Genomic DNA, 20,865 nt, shown 5'->3' with positions numbered 1-20,865 from the left:
CCTCTGGCTGAAGACTGTGAAGTACTTTTTAATTTTTTGAGCTGGGAAAGGGACTCACCTATGAAAAAACTGATATAATCTTTCTTTAGTTTGTCCAGACCAATTTCCAAAAGCATCTTGACTGGAATAGTCCCACTAAGAGCAACTGTGTCCATGGTTCCATGATAAGACTGATGGATAAGCTTACTTAGTAAACTGTTACTCCCGCTGTGGAGCTAAAAATTAAAAAAAAAAAAAAATACACATATATATAACCATAAGTAAAAACAAACAAATCCAATAAACAAAAGAGAAGCAAACTACATTAGCTACAAGCTGAAAATGATAAGCATTTTCAATCTCTTGATACCATAAGCTGTTTGAATAAAAAGCCCTAAGTTATATACATGTCTGTTCCTGAAGGGTCATTCCTATATGATTTGCTTTAGCCCAAAGCAACTATGAAGAGGTTCAACTGATCACCCCAGGTACAATTCCACCAAGAAGACAGGGTTGGTCCTCTGACGCTTTATAATTAGGACTTCTTTTCTCCTAGCTGATTAAGTGCTCCTGGGCATCCTTCCCAACACTGAACATCTTCCTCTGCATAAAACACCTGCTACTTCAGGAGCAGGTTGGTCTCTGTCAGAAGGAGCTCCTTGGCTACAATATTAACACACTAACTAGATCATCTGTAAATCAAAAGCTGTGAACGTACAGAGCTAAAGCAGGTACCAAATACTAAACACTTCGTTTTAAAGGTTTTGTGTTTTTTTTTTTTAAGATTTTATTTATTTATTTGACACAGAGAGATCACAAGTAGGCAGAGAGCAGGCAGAGAGAGAGAGAGGAGGAAGCAGGCTCCCCGCGGAGCAGAGAGCCCGATGCGGGGCTCGATCCCAGGACCCCGAGATCACAACCTGAGCCGAAGGCAGCGGCTTAATCCACTGAGCCACCCAGGCGCCCCAAGGTTTTGTGTTTTTTTTAAGATTTTATTTGTCAATGAGAGAGAGAGCACAACCAGAAGAAGGAGCAGGCTCCCCCAATGAGCAGGGAGCCCGATGTGGGTCTCAATCCCAGGACCCTGGGGTCATGACCTGAGCTGAAGGCAGACGTTTAACTGTCTACGCCACCCAGGCGCCCCAACACTTCATTTTAAAGATACCTGAATGGGGTACCTGGGTGGCTCAGTAGGTTAAAGCCTCTGCTTTCGGTTCAGGTCATGATCCCAGGGTCCTGGGATGGAGCCCTACATCAGGCTCTCTGCTCAGCAGGGAGCCTGCTTCCTCCTCTCTCTCTGTCTACCTCCCTGCCTACTTGTGATCTCTCTCTGTCAAATAAATAAATAAAATCTTAAAAAAAAAAAGATACCTGAAATACTGGACATTTTCTCACTGATGTCTATTTTCTCTAATCTCCATCATAATCTTTGGCATTTCCCTTGTTTTAGTAAAAATGATTTCCGTGCTGTTTGCACTCACTTCACATGGCAGGGATATACTCGCAAACACCTCACAAACACAGAAGTCATGTGAGAAAACCTCTACGGCAGAGGTCACACTGTCTACAGTCGCCACTGCCCAGTGAGGGGCAGCGCTCATAGGCCTTTGCTGTGCAGTGGATCTCTGCACTCACCCACAAAAGTTTCTAAGTTTTACAGTTATGAACTGGCAGCTACCCTATTTCATAGAATTCCTATGAAATGAGGAATCTTTTGGTTTCCAGTTTTTTTTAACTTCGCTTTTTCTTGATTGTAAAAGCACAAGTTCATTGTGGAAAATCCATAAAGTATAGAAATGTAGAATGCAGTTGGAAAAATTCATTTGTAACCCTAGCACGAGAGGCGACTGCTATAACATTTTGGTATATTTATTCCCAGGTTCTTCTCTCCAAAAGTTACTTTCTTTATGCAATAATGTATAGTCCTTTCTTTTTACTGCAGATTGTAAGCATTTCTCCACATCATCTGCCAGCATCATTTTAGCAACGATCACATATGCCATTATGTGTCCATATCATTATTTACTTAGTCCTTTAACAGGGAATTTAGGTCATTTATAACTTTTTGCTACTATAAATGAGGCTGTGGTGACTATTCTAATACATAAAGTCTTGATATATTCCTATGTATGAGCTTAGGGTGGATCCTAAGAAAAAAACTAATGATTCAAAGGGCGTGCATGATACACTTTGAGGATCTCAATGCATTATCCACAGTTGCTTCATAAAGAACATCCCAATTTGTGCTCTCTTCAGTAGTATATGAGAGTGGTCATTCACAGCAACAACAATGACAGTACTAGTATCTTACACATAATGAACACCTAATTATGAGCTGGGTGCTAGTTGCATTACATGAATTAAATTATTTAGCACTAATGGGGCACTGGGTGGCTCAATGGGTTAAGTGTCTGCCTCCAACTCAGGTAATGATCTCAGATTCCTGGGAATAAGCCCCACAATGGGCTCCCTGCTTGGCAGGGAGCCTGCTTCTCCCTCTCTCTCTGCCACTCCCCCATGCTTGTGCTCTCTCTCTCTCTCAAATAAATAAGTAAAATCTTAAAATAAAAATTTTTTTCCAGGACAAACAAAAACTAAAAGAATTTGCAATCACCAAACCAGCCCTATAAGAAATACTGAAAGGGGTCCTCTAAGCAAAGAGAGAAACTAAACGTAACACAGACCAGAAAGGAACAGAGACAATATACAGGAACAGTCACGTTACAGGCAATACATTGGCACTAAAGTCATAACTTTCAATAGTTACCCTGAATGTAAATGAGCTAAATGTCCCAGTCAAAAGATAGAGGGTATCAGATTGGATTAAAAAAATAAGACCCGGGACGCCTGGGTGGCTCAGTGGGTTCAGCTGCTGCCTTCGTCTCAGGTCATGATCTCAGAGTCCTGGGATTGAGTCCTGCATCCGGCTCTCTGCTCAGCAGGGAGCCTGCTTCTCTCTCCACCTCTGCCTGCTTGTGATATCTCTCTCTCTCTCTCTGACAAATAAATAAATAAAATCTTAAAAATAAATAAATAAATAAATAAAAAAAACAAGACCCATTGATATGCTGTCTGACTCATTTTAGACCCAAAGACACCTCCAGATTTAAAGTGAGGGGGTGGAAAACCATTTACCACACTAATGGACATTAAAAAAAAAAAGCTGGAGTGGCAATCCTTATTTCAGATAAATTACATTTTAAACCAAAGACTATAATAAGACATGAGGAAGGACACTATATCATATTTAAAGGGTCTATTCAACAACAACAAAAAATTTTAGCCCTAAAAAAACAGGTACTTTTCCTATCCCTACTGTACAGATGAGGATGTTGGGGCATAGGGACATAAAGAAACCCGCTCAAGTTTACATAGCTAAGAAAGCAGCAGGGCTGGATTCAAACTCAGGCAGTCTGTTCCCAAGCCTATGCCTTAAGCTTCAGGCTATGCCGCTGAAAAAGTGTTCTAACACACACCACTAAACCTACCCATGGCTGTATATCACCACGTTGCAGACTCTGGATTATCAACGTGAAACACTTCACCAAATCTTGATATGAAATCACACCTTGGAAAACAAGTCAGTGCAACATTACTTTCATGGGATTGCTGCAGATGAAATATATCATCAATCTTAAGGAAAGACAAATAGAAGACAAGTATCTGTATTTTATGGGTGGGGGAAGGGGAAAGAAAATAAAGACAAAAAGAAAGATTAAACTCATTTCTAAAGTAACAGAGTAAGCTCACTGTCACAAGGTAACACAGTGCAATATTAAGGAACATCTTTCCCTTTTTCTAATAATTATAATGTCACTAAGGTGGAGGTTTTGAAATGTAACATAAAAGCCACCTACGTCTTATACTCAAGGCAGGAGAAAAGAACAGACTCTATGAATTGCCTTCTCTTAGTACAATTCTTGAGTAGAACGTGAATTAGGAGTGAATTTGAGAAAATAGGAACCAGTCTTCCATAGAAGACTAGTAGTACACTAGTCCTGTATGATCTTCAAAGACTTAAAAGTAAACCTAACAAATGCAGGAAACATTTTATTTCACAATCACGAAAGACACCTACTACCACTCATTTTGAACCACAGCTGCTCGGCAAAATCCAGATCCCCCCGTACTGTGAAGAGACATTCAATGGAGCGGTCAACCGCAGCGCTGTCATGCTTCACCGTCTGAAAAAGCAGTGTCAGAGAGTGACTCAGTTTATCAAACAAGAAAAGGAATAGTTTAAGGCCAGTTAAATAGTTAAATGCTGCCCTGAGAAAATTGGGGATTCATAGATGGGAATGAATTTTCTACACCTTCATTCATTCATGACAAGATATAAATCAAGTGACAGTGAAAAATGGGACTCCTAAAATTGTTGTACAAGTGTGATGCCTAAAAGCAAGCATTCGACTTTCCTTTGATGCAAAAATACTTAATGAATTGACATTTGTCTCCATTTTCCTGTTTCATCAAATGACAACCTATTTAGATGAATTTAATGACACCAGGAAAAGCATATTAACAAACCATCTCACAGCATATTAGTATGATAATACCATCTTATTGCATATTGACATAGTCATTTCTGCTTCTTTGCAGTTGACCAATTAATAACACGTACACATTAGTTCTCTTCAAAAGCATTTCTTAGTTTTTTTGGGGGTTTTTTTGCATTTCTTAGTTCTTAAGTAAAACAATCACCAGTGCTGACATTAAAGACCAACAAAACACTACCCTCAAAATGCTGCCTTAGCTATCTCAGATCCACTTGAAATAATACGACATGAAGGACAGCAGTGCGACCAAATTTTAAAAGCTATTTCAGTGCACATTTCTACCTGGTAAGAGTCACTTACCTCTGTGTCTTTTTTTGTAGAATCAGTAAATCCATCCAGCTTATTTAAGTCTAGAAAGTAGCAAAAGCTTGTTAACTCCAGATTTTATTTTCCTGCTTTCTAAATAATTTCTATCCTAATCCTGTTTTCAAATGGTAAATGAGGACACTATAAGTATATCAGGGGTTTTAGCAAATTACTTGACTCTCTACTGGCAGTTATGAACTGAGATACAATGAAAGTCGCTGACACACAACGTTGGGCACGTGGTAGGTGCTCAAAGGTTTCTGTTCCATCCTTCTTTTCCTACAGTCTTAAATACAGCTGTGGTATATAAAATTTAAATTCAGTACTATTCTTAAAAATTACCTACACCTCTACTGTTAGTAATTCAGAACAAATCTGTCCCTCTGACCATGACAGACCTCACAGCTTTATAAATTTCCCAACCAAAAAGAATACCAAGCCTAGAAAGACAACTTATTTTTAAATTTAGAAAGTATAAATTCTCAACAAAGAAAAATCAACAATATACACAGCAAGAGTTAGAAAAACAAAGACCATTCAGAAATTCCTGCACAAGTTCAACAGCAGATTTTACTTCCAGAGGCTCAGGCCATTCGGTTACACCAGTCCGCAAACCATCAGCCAAAACCTAAGGGAGATTTTAAAAAAAGAAAAGAAAAGAAATCCAAATTTTTTTAGGAAAAAAAAATCTTCATCAGTAGGAATATATTTAATACTAATATTAGTCATTATAACATTCCTTGAACACTCATGAACCACATGCCAGGAACAGTTCTAAATGTTTTATATGTAGTATAGTATTTAATGCTCACAAAAACCCTATCAGGCAGATACTACCATCATTCCCATTTCACTGAGGCCAAGGAAGGTAAAGTAACTTGCTCAAGGTCACACATTACTGATGTTCCAAGACACACACCCAGTAGTCTGGTACCAAAGACGGTGTTCTAAGGGTGATGCCATGTGCATCAGTGCTACCGAGGATTCCAGACTAATCAGCCTGCCCTGAAGACACTTGTAATTTTGGTTAAAAAGGACCAATAATCCAGGTGCAATAATCAGGAAGCAAAAAACGTGAAACAGAATGGAAGTTTATATAAAAATAATTTAAATGTATATGTCTATACATTTAATATCTACACCAAAGAAAAGAGAGACTGGAACAGCCAGGGGAACAATGAGAAGCATCAGCAGCACTCAAATGTGGGAAGCAGGAGCTGCAGAGAAGGAACATGGAACAAGATGGAGAGGGTGGGGCAAGGTCCAGCCGTGGTGGAGAAAACACCTATGGAACAGTGAGAAATGAGGGCCCAGACAGATCTTAAAACCTCTAGTTTTGTTTTGTTGTTTTTTTTTTAATTTCATATGAAAGACAGTAGCCGTTGTCAATGTTTTGGCAGGAACATGGCATATCATGGATTTAAGAATTTGTGTTAGAAATACCCAGGATGGGGGCGCCTGGGTGACTCAGTGGGTTAAAGCCTCTGCCTTCAGCTCAGGTCATAATCCCAGGGTCCTGGGATTGAACTCCACATCGGGCTCTTTGCTCAGCAGGGAGCCTGCTTCCTCCTCTCTCTGCCTGCTTCTCTGCCCGCTTGTGATCTCTGTCAAATAAATAAATAAAATCTTAAAAAAAAAAAAAAAAGAAAGAAATACCCAGGATGGATGCTAAGGAAAAGAGAAAGTACAATGTTTCTCAACAGAGGTGATATTAATTTCTATCCCTTGCGGGTAGTGGTGGTGGTGGTGGGGGGGCTTTGGAAAAATGTGCAGATAGTTTTTGGTGTCACAGTGACAGGGAGTACAAGGGCACTTTGAGTAGTTTGGTAGGGGCCAAGGATGCTAAACATCTTGCAATGTGTACAATGGTCCCAAAGCACAAAGAATGGTTATGCCTAAAATGCCCATAGTGACCCTGTTGAGAAACAATAAATGACCATTAGAGTGGTCCAGGAGGCAGGGGTAAGGGCTTTAACTAAGATGGGCAGTGAGAAAAAGCTTAAAGGAAGAAAAGAACAGTTTATTAGAGAGAGAGGGAGGGAGAGAGGAAAGGAGATGTGGAAAAAATAAAAGAAAAAAAATCCTAGGTATTTACAAAAATACAGGGGACTGACCTTGGGAGAGATTGTGGCCATGGGCACATCTAAGATTCTGTGAATTTACAAGGGAGGTTTTAACAAAACATGGACTTTCAAGTCAGACAGGCATGCATTTGAATGACAGACATGTATTTGAATCAGGTCTTCCACATAGCAACTGCTGATGCCTCCTGCTAAATAACCGAACCCTCCAGCACCACATCCCTGGCACGCAGTGGCAGCTTCTAGCTGTGGCAATTCTGATGAAGGGATAGTTGGAAGGCAGATAGGCAGGGACAGGCAGGGACAAGGGGCCCTGCCTTAAGAGGAAACCACCTTTAAAAGGATTTTACACCACCTTGGAAGGAGCCCTCTACTCTTTCCCGTGTGACAGATAGGGACAACAACCCAATCCGATGACAGGCAACAGGCGTAGGGAGGGTTAGTCAGATTAACAGCCTGCTTACAAGCCCATAAAAATCCCTCGACAGAGAAACTCAGGTCCCCTCCCTTTTTGGGAGATTTGTACTATAAACCTTGCTTTGCCGCCCACCACTCTGTCTACCTCTTCATTCTTCTAAGTGGTGTGACCAAGAACCAGGGCACAGAAGGAGAAAAAATCCTTCTTCCATGTTAGTGTGGTGTAGCAATAGTTCCTACTAACCTAAAGTAGAAGGGTTTCTAGCCTGGGAAATTGAAGGAATGGTGGAACCACACACAGAAATGGGGGGGGGAGGGACGTTCTCTGAGGCAATCTCGTCCGGAGAAAATCTAAAGTTTCATTTTGGAAATATTGTTTGAGGCAAGAGCCCTCTACTCAACTGGGAAATGATTCGGTGGAAGTGGGAAGGAAGGGGAATGGTGTCAGCTTAAAGAAGAAGAGTCTGGAGTTCCCTCATAAAGGCATTAGCCAAATCAGTGAATGATAGGGTTTGAAGAGAAAAGGGCAGAAATATGAGGACAGAAGTGTGATGGAAGCCCACAGGAAGGGTCCTAAAAGAGGCGTTTTCCAGAAAGAAAGGTGAGAAAAAAATACCAGGTTTTATACAAACAGGGAAATAATAATTGGAAGTAAAAGTATTAGAAATGCTTGGTACTGGGGCGCCTGGGTGGCTCAGTGGGTTAAGCCGCTGCCTTCGGCTCAGGTCATGATCTCAGGGTCCTGGGATGGAGCCCCGCATCGGGCTCTCTGCTCCGCAGGGAGCCTGCTTCCTCCTCTCTCTCTGCCTGCCTCTCTGCCTACTTGTGATCTCTCTCTCTGTCAGATAAATAAATGAAATCTTTAAAAAAAAAAAAAAAAAGAAAGAAAAGAAATGCTTGGTACTGTGCTAGCTGCTGCAGGCACAGAGTACCTGGCTCTCAGGTCTAGGAACAGAGACAGAGAAGCAAACAGATCATTATGTTTGATAAACACTCTGACAAGAGGTGTGAGGAGAGAGCTCTCACGACACAAAACACAGGCAGCATAAGCCACTCTGGGGGACCAGTGCAATCACCCTAGATAAGGACGTCACAGAGAGCTCAGGGTGCAAGAGGGACACCCTGGGCAGAGCAAGACGCACTTACCACAATGGGACAGCATGACAGGACCAGGTACAATAAGCAGGTCAGGGTTAGGGGATCAGTGGGAGCAGAAGCAGGGCAAGAGATTAAAGAAAGAAATAAGTTGGAGTTAATAAGAACATGAAAAGATGCTCCTAGTCAGTAAGCCATCTGGAAAATGCAAGTCAAAACCATCAGATACCACCTCATCCCCACTAGGATGGTAATAAAAATTAATAATAATCATATTAAAAAGATAATATCAAGTGTTGGCAAGGATATGGAGAAACTGGAACACACACTGCTGGTAGGAAAGTAAAATTGTACAGCCACTTCGGAAAACAGTTATACTTTGGCAGCTCCTCCAAGGCTTAGAAACACAGTTATCACACTGCCCCAGGAACGCCACCCAAAAGATGTGAAAACGTATGTCCCACAAAACTTATACAAGACTCTTCACAGCAGCATTATTTGTAATAGTCAAAAAGTAGAAACAACAGAAACACCCATCAGCCGACGAGTGGATAAACGAGATATGCTATAGCTATGTGATGAACTGCTATTCACTGATGAAATGGAACAAAGTACTATAAAAGCAGACCAGCGGCTGCAGGGCTGCAGGGCTGGGGGGCTAATGGGTGCGGGGTTTCTTTTGATGAAAATGCTCTAAAATTATATGTGACCACAGTTATAAAACTCTGTAAGTATATGAAAACCCACTGAATTACGTGCTTGAAACAAGTGAATTTTATGGGATGTAATTTATCTCAAAGCTGTTAAAAAAAAAAAAAAAGTACGTAGGGCAAATGGCTGAATGTAAACGACTCTCTATCCCAGGCAAGGACATTTTGAATTTCTACTGCATTAAAATGAGGCACCCCTTGAGATTCAATTTGTAGAATACAGTAAAACTCACTGAGACAAAATACTTGAAACACATGCTAGTCTTTAGCATGAGTCAAAATCCCAGTTATTAATAAGCAGATTATACACGCATTTGGGATAAACTGGCAGCTGACCCACCTAAAGAGGGGAATCTACTGTCTGAATAAAAACCGAACACTCCAGTAAAAAGGCGGAAGAAATGTAGCTCTTAACTAATGCTCCCTGTGATTGTAAGGACAACTACCATGCAGGAAAATCATATCATCCAAATTGCCAAGAGTATCTACTGAATACACAACAATTGGAACAAATTTTGAAAAACTAAGTAACAACGACATTAGCAAATATTCTTATGAAAACATAAGATTTAATATAAGTCACAAATTCCAGAGGATACTCACAAGGAGAAATTTCAGTTCTCTCTGAAGATGATTCAAAGGACCTCTGGGCTCTCCCGATTCCACTTTAATATTCTAAAAAGTTCCCAAAGTCAGTTTTCACTAGTAATCCCATCTTTTCTGCATAATGGTCACAGTTACTTGCATTTCAAGCTCCCCACACATTAAAAAATATATTTCATAAAGCACTAATGAACTGAATAAGTAGGGTAATACTGCATTTAGAACATCTTCCCCAGAGACACCATAGATCCCATCCATCCCAAGACAGTAACCAAAACTCATGCCACCAACCCCTCTCTCTATACCATGATTGTGCCTATGTCGAACGACTGCTCTCCTCATACCCTCTCCTGCCCTTTCCCACTGAATTTCCAAAGGAGAGAGAAATGTAAATAAATACATCTTAAGACCCAATGACAAACTCAGCATTCCCACATACCCAAAATAACCACCCCTAGTAAATATGTTCAATAGACTCTTTCTAGCTAAACCAACGATGTGCTATCTCAGCCAGAGGTCACAGTTTTAGGAACTTTCTAAAACCTTAAAAGAAGTGTGGGGGGGGCACCACAATTAACACTACCAGGCTTCTGTGTACAGAGTTTTCAAAAACATAGTTGAGATTCTACTATATATGTAATTTTGTATATTTTCTTTTTGTTTGCCTAATAATAAGCATTTTTATTACCATTAAAAACACTTTAAATCATGATATGTAAAGAATGTATAATGTTTCATCAGAGAAATCTATGTTAAGCACTTCCCTATTGAACATTCGGGTTTGTTTTTAATATTTTGGAAACACAGTCATTATCATGGTATGGAATATCTTTGCACATGTATTTTTGCTACCAATTCTGATTAACTTCAGACAGATTCCTAGAAAAGTAAACATAAGATGAAAAGCCTTAATAGTATAATGGTTCTGGATGTGTTGCCAATATCTGCAATCTTTTAAGAATAGCAGAGATAAGTCACTTTGATTATTTCACTTGGGTCCCAACTCAAGAGACTTTATTGGGGTGCCAGGGTGGCTCAGTGAGCTAAGCCTCTGCCCTTGGCCTAGGTCACGATCTCAGGGTCCTAAGATCGAGTCCCGAATCGGGCTCTCTGCTCAACAGAGAGCCTGCTTCCTCCTCTCTCTCTGCCTGCCTCTCTGCCTACTTGTGATCTTTCTGTCAAATAAATAAATAAAATCTTTTTTTAAAAAAAAGAGAGAGACTTTATTAATCACTAGAAAATTCTTAAGTTACATAACTGCCACCATGGGCAACTGACAGATGAGGTCACCCGGCCAAACCTCCACTGGCTGCCCCCCTGAGACTTCAGGAGTAAGCTGGGCCTCTCAGAACCATCCAGCAGGCAGGGCTGGGGCTGGAAGTATTCGGCACCAGCAACAAGCTAGTTAAAAGTCAATCCACACTGAATAAACTCAAAACAAAATACAGTTCACTCCTACCAGAGTTGCAGTTGAAGAAAGAGGAGGGATTTGGAGAATCTCATCAACGGGACTCCAGGAAATATCCAAAGTGATTGTAGTTTGTGACGCAGCAAGTGTGTCATCCAAGGCTGTGGACTTAAAGAGCTCATACTGGGCGAAGCCCCTGGCTGTTACCTGAAAAGAGCACACCAGCCACCATTAGCTACGCTTTGACACAGCCAGAGGCCCGTTATCAAAACTACCTTGGTTCTTTTCCCAGCAGAAGAAAAAGCGCCACACTTTTCTCCCAAATGGAAAAATAAGACAATTCTTTTTCATCACAAAAAGTGGTTACAAGGCAAAGGCGGCACCTATTTTTAGTCATTAACTTAAGTGAAAATAAACACAAACATTTCGATACAAAAAAAAAAAAAACTAGTCATATTATGAGTGAAAAAACCCACTAAACTAGGTTAACAGGTCCATAACAGTCTGAAGAAACTAATGTCACAGAAGAAAGAAATACTTACAGTAGATAAATGATGTCTTTTCTTATGTGAACTTTTCAGGTCTTCAAGATTTACAGAGTAACTTTTATCAGCTATAAGACATAAAAGAAAAACAATTTTAAAGGTACAATTCAAAATTATACTGTTAGAGTTGGAAAATGACAACCCCTCAAGTTCTGAGGGCAGCGCAACTTCACACTAGTCATTGCTGAAATTAAGTTTTAAATCCAGATGAAATGTTGACAAAGGAAGGAAAGTGGAACAAAGGTCAAAACTGGAACCATGCCCCGTAGGGTTAATGAGGTTGAAACACAGCAGAAAATTTAAAGCTGGTTTTTCAGGGGTGCCTGGGTGGCTCAGTGGTTTAAGCCGCTGCCTTCAGCTCAGGTCATGATCTCAAGGTCCTGGGATCGAGTCCCGCATCGGGCTCTCTGCTCGGCAGGGAGCCTGCTTCCCTCTCACTCTCTCTGCCTGCCTCTCTGCCTACTTGTGATCTCTCTCTGTCAAATAAATAAATAAAATCTAAAAAAAAAAAAAAAAAAGCTGGTTTTTCAGAGACCTGTTTCTCTCTCATCGGCTATTGTGTCTTTTTGGACCCCACTAACGAATCCACTAGCTGTCTGTGCAGAAGCCTGGACTCGAGGTCAAATGATACGACTCCAGCCTATGAACAAGCAAGGCTCTGCATCCCTCACCCAAGATAATGAGCCCAGACCCTGTCATCCAGTTTCCATGGGCTCAGGGATGCCCATAGCTCCTGCTCCTTGTCCTAAGATAACTTCCTGGTGTCAGAGACAGAATCATGCCTTGTTCTGGTGTTAATCTCCACCCCCAAGTGATCATGGGATAGATGTTACCTATGTTTGCCCAATGCACAGGCTCCATCTTTCCTCATGAACAGTCACAAGCTTCCCATGCCCTTTTCGTCAATATGTATGCAATCTCAACCCCTCTGATCATAAACTTGCTCAGTTGGGAAGACAGATTTGGGAATATTCCCCTGTCCTCTCTACGGGCTGCCTTTCTGATAATAAAACATTCTCTGCTTCAAACCCAGTGACTCATTAGAGATTTGGTTTACTGCACACTGGACACAAATCTGATGTCAGGGTTTAGTAAGAATGCTACTACCAGGGGCGCCTGGGTGGCTCAGTGGGTTAAGCCTCTGCCTTCGGCTCAGGTCATGATCTCAGGGTCCTGGGATCGAGTCCCGCATCAGGCTCTCTGCTCGGCAGGGAGCCTGCTTCCTCCTCTCTCTCTCTGCCTGCCTCTCTGCCTACTTGTAATTTCTCTCTGTCAAATAAATAAATAAAATCTTTAAAAAAAAATGCTACTACCAAAAATATAATTAAACATACTATGAGATAGGAATTATATGGTTATATTCCATTTTTTTAATCCTCTGATGAAAATTTCCAAAAATACACACATATAAACCAAATGAAACCCAAATAAAACTAACAAAGCCATAAACTCCTGTTCAGATTTTTGGAGCTCTGTTTCTGGAATACTTCCTATATGCCACAAGTTACACATCAGAGTAGGTTCCTGGTGGCTGACAAGTTCCACTTCTTTCTTCACAATATGTTTTCAGTAGAAACCACAACACAGTAACAGTACCAATAAATAAATACACACCCCCATAAAAGTAAGATGAGTGAGCTCTCACCTTTACAACTGACTGTATATAAGACAACTCCTGTAATGCTGTGATTTGTGGTGATGAGCTCAGCTCCCAGCCAACAGGTCCCTTCAGGATCTGAACTGTCACACCTTACCCACAGGGGCGGAAGGGCAGTAACCGGCTGATTGATCTTCAGGTGGGTCATATTAGGATTGTGAGCCATGGTGTAAAGTCCGATTAACTGCCTTGAAAACAAGAGTAGGAAGAACAAACTGTAAGAAGAAACTGTCCAACAACCAAGTTTTCATTTCCAAAGATATGATGAAGGGCACCTATGATTCTGACACTGATCCTACTTCTGGTCACCAAATAAGATTCTGTCCCCAACTCTAATGTGTGGGGTTTTTCCTCATACCAAGTAATTCTCTGACACCAGCTGGGTGTCCTACAATTCAACTCAATTCTGACATCATCTACCCAAAGACAGCATCGGATGCCACAGGTTAAGGTCTCAGTCCTATAAGACGCCCCCCCACCCCCGCCACCCACCTTCCAATGACAAATGCAGGTCCAGGTTGTCACTTGTGCTTTCGACTGACCAGCTATAGTCCTCCTTGGGTTCAATTAGTTTGCTAGGGCAACTTATGAACTCAGAAAAACACTTTACTTACTAGATCACTGGTTTATTATGAAAGGATATAACTCAGGAACAGCCAGATGAAGAGATGCACAGAGCAAGGTATGGGGAAAGGGTGTGGAGCACCCATGCCCTCTCTTAGTGAGCCACTTTCCCCAAATCTCCACCTGTTCACCAACCCAGAGGCTCTCCAAACACTCTCCTTTTGGTTTTCTATGAAGCCCTCGTCACACTGGCATGAAATGATTAACCACCAGCCATCGGGGACTGAACTCAACCTCCAGGCCTTCTCCCCTCCCTGGAGGTAGGGGTTTGGCTGAATGTTCTAACCCTCTAATCACAGGGCTGGTACCCTGGCAACACCACCCCCCAACCCCCAAGTTACCTAGGGGCTTTCCAAAAGCCACCTCATTTATTTTTTTAAGATTTATTTATTTTAGACAGAGAAAAAGCATGTTAGCAGGAGGGCAGGGGGGCGGGCAAAGGGAGAGGAAGAGAGAGAAAGAATCCTCAAGCAAAGTCCCTGCTCAGCACCAGGGAGCCTGATGCAGGGCTGGATCCCAGGACCCTGAGATTATGACCTGAGCAGAAAATAAGAGCCGACTGTTCAACTAACTGAGCCACCCAGGTGCCCCCCAAAACTACCTCACTAACATAACAGAAGACACCTTCCTCTTTCTCCTCCCTTAGGAAACTCTAAGGGTTTTAGGAACTCTGTGCCAGGAACATTGGACAAAGACCAAGTATGTTTCTCATTATAAATTCCAATACCCTAATATACCAGAAACAAAAATCTGGAAATTAAGTGGCAAACTATATAAATATTTCATGTATTCATGAAATAAATATTTCATGTATTCATGAAGTGGGAGAAGGGCACACCAGGCAAACACCAGAAAGTGACGAAACTGTAGCTATCTATAAGCAGGGAGTCCAATAGGGTGGGGTAGAGGTTCAGTAGGAGTCAAAGTAGGCTGTGAGGTGAAGCAGAAGAAATGGGTATGATACGTTCATTATATCTCAATAAAGCTGGGGCAAGAAAAAAAAAAAAAGAGCCAGTAAGTACATGAAAAGATGCATGAGGTCATTAGTCAATGGAATACTTAAGGAAAACTGAATAGTCTGTGAATGAGATAAAAGTACTGTAACTGTTAAACTTCCAGATTTTGATCATTATTCTGTGGTTACATAAGAGAATATACTTGTTCCCAGAAAATGCATAGTGACATATTTAGAGGTAAAGGAGCACAGTATCTCCAACATTCTCTCAATATTTCATTTAAAAAATGTGTGTGGGCGACAGGAGTATGTTATATAGGTGGCAGAGTGGAGGAGGACTACGAAGAGGAGGAGGAATGAGAGAGTAGATGACAAAGCAGATTCGGCAACATGTAAGTAACTGGCAAATCTGGGTCAAGGGTATACAGAAGTTCCTGTGCTATTCTTAAAACTTTTTTGTAAATTTGAAAGTGTATCATAAAAAAAAACTTACCAAAAGAATGTAGCTGGAAATTTTCCAAAGAGATGAAAACTTAATTTATTACCAACAGATGTTCAACAAAGAAAGTTCTAAGGGATTGTGCTTCAGAAAGGAAATACAATAACCCCAAAAAGAAGGTCCCAAATGCAAGGCAAGGCAATGATAAGCATAGGGATAAATCCAAACAAGCACTGGATGGAGAAAACAATACCGAAAAATAATGTTCATGTTGCAGGGGAAAAAAGAAAAAAAGGTCAAACATGACTTAAAATCAAGAAGCCATAAAAGACTGATAAATTTAACTGCAGAAAATGGTCAAAAGCTTCTTACCTGGCAAAATAAACAAAAACCACCACAGGGATTCACTTTGTGAGTATTATTATTAGAGTCCTTATCATCCACTGTTATTATTTACATAACTTATATCCTCCAGAACTCCTTGACAGCAGTAACTTTGGTTGTGGAAGTGAGGGGGGCCAGCTTGGGAGCACTGCACTCAGCTACACAGCAAGGAGGAAGGAAGCGAAGGTGGACTGGTAGACAGGACAGCAGGCTTTCAAACAGGGGCACTGCTGGCATCGGGGTGGGATAATTCCTCCTTGAGCAGGACAGCCCAGTGCACTGTAGGACGTTCCCTATCCACAGCCCAGGCCAATCGCTCTCCTCAGTCACTGTAACAACCAAAAAGTACCCCTGTGTATTTCCAAATGCCCACTGGCTATGGCTCCCCTGGTGACGGAGCTCTGGAGTAGAGAATGAAGGTTCCTATGTGTCATTCATAAGAAATTTGGATTGTATCATGAAGCAACAAGAACCAGAGAATGACTTTTAAGCAAGGAAGCAACACAACCATGCTTTCAGTGATTTCTAAAGATCTCTGGTGGCAGTGAGGAAGAAAGACTAGAAGGGAACCAAATACAAAGTAAACAATTAAAAAGCAATGGGGCACCTGGGTGGCTCAGTGGGTTAAGTCTCTGCCTTCGGCTCAGGTCATGATCTCAGAGTCCTGGGATAGAGCCCCACATCAGGCTCTCTGCTCAGCGGGGAGCCTGCCCCTCCCCCCAGCTTGTCTCTCTGCCTATTGTGATTTTTCTCTGTCAAATAAATAAAAATTTAAAAAACACACACACACAATTAAGAAGCAAGAGCAAATGGTATGGGGGAGTGGAGAAAGGGACCAGGACACAATCTTCTTGGTCATGCTTCAGACACCTATGGGATATTGAAGTAAAGCCATCCCTGAAGATTTGAGTGTCATGTCTAGGGAGAGGGGTAAGAAGGGAAGGAAGGACCTGGACTAGATACATATTGTTTTCCCCAATGTTTCTAAGAACACTTTTATTTTTTTTCTATTTTTTTTTTAAAGATTTTATTTATTTATTTTTTTTTAAAGATTTTATTTTTTTATTTATTTTTTATTTATTTATTTGATAGACAGAGATTGTAACTAGTCAGAGAGGCAGGCAGGGAGAGAGAGGAGGAAGCAGGCTCCCCGCTGAGCAGAGAGCCCGATGTGGGGCTCGATCCCAGGACCCTGGGATCATGACCTGAGCCGAAGGCAGAGGCTTTAACCCACTGAGCCACCCAGGCGCCCCTATTTATTTATTTGACAGAGAGAGAGATCACAAGTTGGCAGAGAGGCAGGTAGAAAGAGAGGGGGAAGCAGGCTCCCCGCTGAGCAAGTCTCGATCCCAGGATCCCGAGATCATGACCTGAGCCAAAGGCAGAGGCTTAACCCACTGAGCCACCCAGGCACCCCTAAGAACACTTTCATTTAAATCCAAGCTTCCAGCCCTCCACTTAGCCCAATGCTAAGAAAAACTTACCTTGCTCTCCCAACTGGTAAAGCAAGTGGTCCAACATTCTCCCCAGTAGAGAAATCAGAAATAGCTGTTTCTTCACATTGTGGTTCCTCAACATGACTTGTTTCTTCCTTGTCTAAAGGCTTAAAAAATATTTTTGAATTATTTAGTTAAGTAAAAGAACATTTACCAGCCAATTTTTCACTACACTAGAATATAATGTACTGGTTTCCAAACCCTTAAGCACAAATGACTGGGTGATGGCAAGAATCACAGCTACAAACCAGTCTGATACCACCAAATCTTGCCATCAGAAGCACTTCCACTGTCCTGTAAAAAGATAATGATCTAAATTGCTACTGATAGAGGAAGCATCTGATGCCATTAGAAAAGGAAGTCTCCAACATGTATAAATGATGAACCAAAGACAAAACACCAAGGGAAACCCTGTGGAAGACTCCTGATTTTTCACTCCCAGAACTCAAAGGGCCAGAGCACTTACTCCTTAAATCTACTCCTTTTAGGACTTGCTGCTCTAGTTTGTGTTACAAGTTCTGAACCTCTGTGTTTCTAATATCTCCATGTTTAAGTAGTTACATAATTCAGCCTTGCCAATAATAACAATAACCCCAAGAGTTAATATTTCCTGAGCATTACTATGTAACACCTACTATTCTAAGTTTTCTGTTACTTTTCATTAAAATCCTAAAATAGCTACTACTACTAACTCTTTTTTAAAAGATTTTATTTATTTATTTGGGGGGGCAGAAGGAGAGGAAAAGAGAGACTCTCAAGCAGGCTCATATTGAGCACAGAGCCCCAAAGGGCTTGATCTCACAACCCAAAGATATGACCCAAGTCAAAACTAAGAGTCAAACACTTAACCGACTGAGCCAACCAGATGCCCCATTAACAACTTTATTTTTTTTTAAAGATTTTATTTATTTATTTGACAGACAGAGATCACAGGTAGGCAGAGAGGCAGGCAGAGAGAGAGGAAAGGAAGCAGGCTCCCCGCTGAGCAGAAAGCCCAATGCAGGGCTCTATCCCAGGACCCTGGGATCACGACCTGAGCCGAAGGCAGAGGCTTTAACCCACTGAGCCACCCAGGCGCCCCAACAACTCTATTTTATAAATGGGAAAACTGAGGTATCCAATGGCTAAATAACTTACCTAGAATCACACCCAGTGAGTAGCAACTGCAACATTTGAATCTAGATAGTTTGACTTCACTTCAAAACTCTGGATCTTATCCATTAAGCTCTTTGGGCAGTAAATACTCTGCCCACTTAATAGGTATCAGACCCAGATATTTCCTCAACTTTAAATTTCTTTTGCAGGATCATAGATCTCAGTCCCTTCTAGGCCTGGCTTTCCAAAGAGGTCCTAGAACAGGTGGTACCCAAAATGTCATTTTTCTTCTATTTAATACCCATCTACCTAAAATTCGTGCTTTAAGCTCTACTGATCTGTGCAGAGACAATGGCCATTTTGACTGTCCCTCATCCAAAAATGCCAGGTCCCCAGTGAATTGCAGGGACCTTCCCAAAACTGTGAGCTGCATCCTCACTAGAATCCTAACCCACATTCCCACACCCCCCTTGGCTCATCCTTATCTTTTCCTAGGTGACTCATCTTCACCTGAACTTCTTAATTTTTTTTTTGGCTTTTGTTCTACATACATTTTCCCTTCTCCCCATAAAGAAAAAAGTCTTAATTCAACCACATAACTCACCTATAATTATTTCCTAAGCATATAGCACCACTATAGATAAACAGTAATAACACCCTTTCATTAACATAGAAGACAAAGTTGCCCCTCTTCCTCAAAAGGAGCTTTTGTATGCATTCAAATGAAAAGCTCCCTATACCTTCACCAGACAGCATGAGGATCCTAAAGCATTAAACAGAAGAGTTCCTTCTAAAAGCACCTCCACTTTCCCCTATTAGAGTCTGTTCCAATCTACTCCAGGAAACAATGTAGTCAAAGGAATGGGTTCTGGTCCCAAAGCAACTATGTAACCTGACGGCATTATCACCACTCAATAAAAATCATTCTAATTACTCTGCCAAAACACCATAGTCAAAACACAAAGGTTTCAAGCTGGAATATAAAGTGATGCAAAAGACGTTTTCTGTTACATTTCACAAACAAAAATTCAAGTAGAACTTCATGAGTCATAGCTACTTATGCTGTGCTGTTCAATATGACGGTCACTGGCCATACGCAGCTCCTGAGTACTGGAAATGCGGCCAGACCAAATGAAAACGTTAAGTGTAAATACACACCAGATTTTGAAGATGCAGTATGAGGGAAAAAACTTAAAATATCTCATTAATGATTTTTACATTAACTGTGCTTTGAAATGGTATTATCACATTTATGAGACTAAATAAAAAGCATCATTATACCTAATTTCAGACAACCCCACACCTCGGTATTTACCGTAAAGAAAAAACATGTCTATGCAAAAAAATCTGTACAAAAATGATTACAGCAGCTCTATTCATGATCACTAGAGACAGAAAAAAGCCCAAACGTCATTCAGAGGGTGACTAGATAAATAAATGATGGTCCATCCATACCACAGAATCTACTCAGCAACTACAAGAAATGAACCACTGATATGCATACAACTTGGATGATCTCAAAGGTATTATGCAGAGTGAAAGAAGCCAGACTCAAAAGGTTACACACTGTGTGAGTCCATTCACGACTTTCTTAAAAAGATAAAACTATACCAAGGGAGAAGAGATCAGTGGTTGCCGGGGGATTTTCAAGGGATAGCATGACGGAGCTGTTTGGGGTGATGGAACTGTTTTGTGCCCTGACTGTGGTGGTGATTACCAGAATCTATACATGTGCCAAGATTCAAAGAAGTGGATAACAAAAGAAAAAAGTCAATTTTACTGTATAATTAATATCACTTTATTTTTAAAAAATCAGGCTACTATAAAATTTGAAATTACCTATACAGTTCTCATTATATTTCTATTGGACACCACTGTATCTACTTCTGAAAGAATTAGAATCCACATTCCTAGTATGCTGACAAAAAAAAGTGCACATTTGAGATCATTAGCAAACTGTATTTGGCCACTAGGAATTAAACACAGGAGTGCCTGGCTGGCTCAGTTGGTGGAGCATGCAACTCTTGATCTCCAGGTCAAGCCCCACATTGAGGACAGAGATTACTTAAAAATAAAATCTTAAATAAAAAAGAAAAAAAAAAGAATTAAACAAATGCGAAGTCCAAGAACTACTTACCAATTTCTCCATGATGAATACTAGGTCATTTTCATTTAGAATATTTTTCAAAGGATTCGGTTGGCCTTTGCTGATCAACTGCACTTGAATATCAGCCTATTAAAAATAGATAATGTCAAGCAACATTATATATACACACATACCTATTAGTACGAATATTTAAACACTTAAAGACTAGTTTTATGCAAGTGGCTGAAAAAGAGAATTTGAACAAGACATAATGTTCTAAAGAGAAGATTGCATTTATTCTTTGCTGTGTTTTTTCATGTTTAGACAAACCTAGCTCTATTCACCTCTACACATGCTTCAAGGCCTCCCTAAAGTGCATCCCAACTGTAGAGCTTTCTTTTGATTAGGATCACACAGACTTCCTCTTCC

At 40.8% G+C, this 20,865-nt stretch overlaps 1 protein-coding gene across 2 annotated transcripts in view; it reads right to left on the bottom strand.

Moving 5' to 3' along the window:
- The window catches only part of ZWILCH (zwilch kinetochore protein), a 39,187-nt gene that overhangs the window by 12,303 nt on the left and 6,019 nt on the right, over nt 1–20,865 (bottom strand). The window contains exons 3-13 of one of the 2 annotated variants that reach the window (XM_046008804.1): nt 20,488–20,583; nt 17,244–17,362; nt 13,346–13,545; nt 11,698–11,768; nt 11,207–11,362; nt 9,748–9,819; nt 5,376–5,469; nt 4,836–4,885; nt 4,061–4,163; nt 3,468–3,547; nt 59–215 (exon numbers count right to left, since the gene is read on the bottom strand). In XM_046008804.1, the coding sequence (XP_045864760.1) occupies nt 59–215; nt 3,468–3,547; nt 4,061–4,163; nt 4,836–4,885; nt 5,376–5,469; nt 9,748–9,819; nt 11,207–11,362; nt 11,698–11,768; nt 13,346–13,545; nt 17,244–17,362; nt 20,488–20,583 (1,198 nt within the window). Of the gene's footprint in view, nt 1–58; nt 216–3,467; nt 3,548–4,057; nt 4,164–4,835; nt 4,886–5,375; nt 5,470–9,747; nt 9,820–11,206; nt 11,363–11,697; nt 11,769–13,345; nt 13,546–17,243; nt 17,363–20,487; nt 20,584–20,865 lie in introns of both variants that reach the window. The other variant, XM_046008803.1, reaches the window with a different exon arrangement.

Source organism: Meles meles, chromosome 6 (genome assembly GCF_922984935.1).
Source record: "Meles meles chromosome 6, mMelMel3.1 paternal haplotype, whole genome shotgun sequence".
Lineage (NCBI taxonomy): Eukaryota > Metazoa > Chordata > Mammalia > Carnivora > Mustelidae > Meles > Meles meles.
Note: the sequence above shows the minus strand (reverse complement) of the source record. Positions and strands in the feature narration are given on the sequence as shown.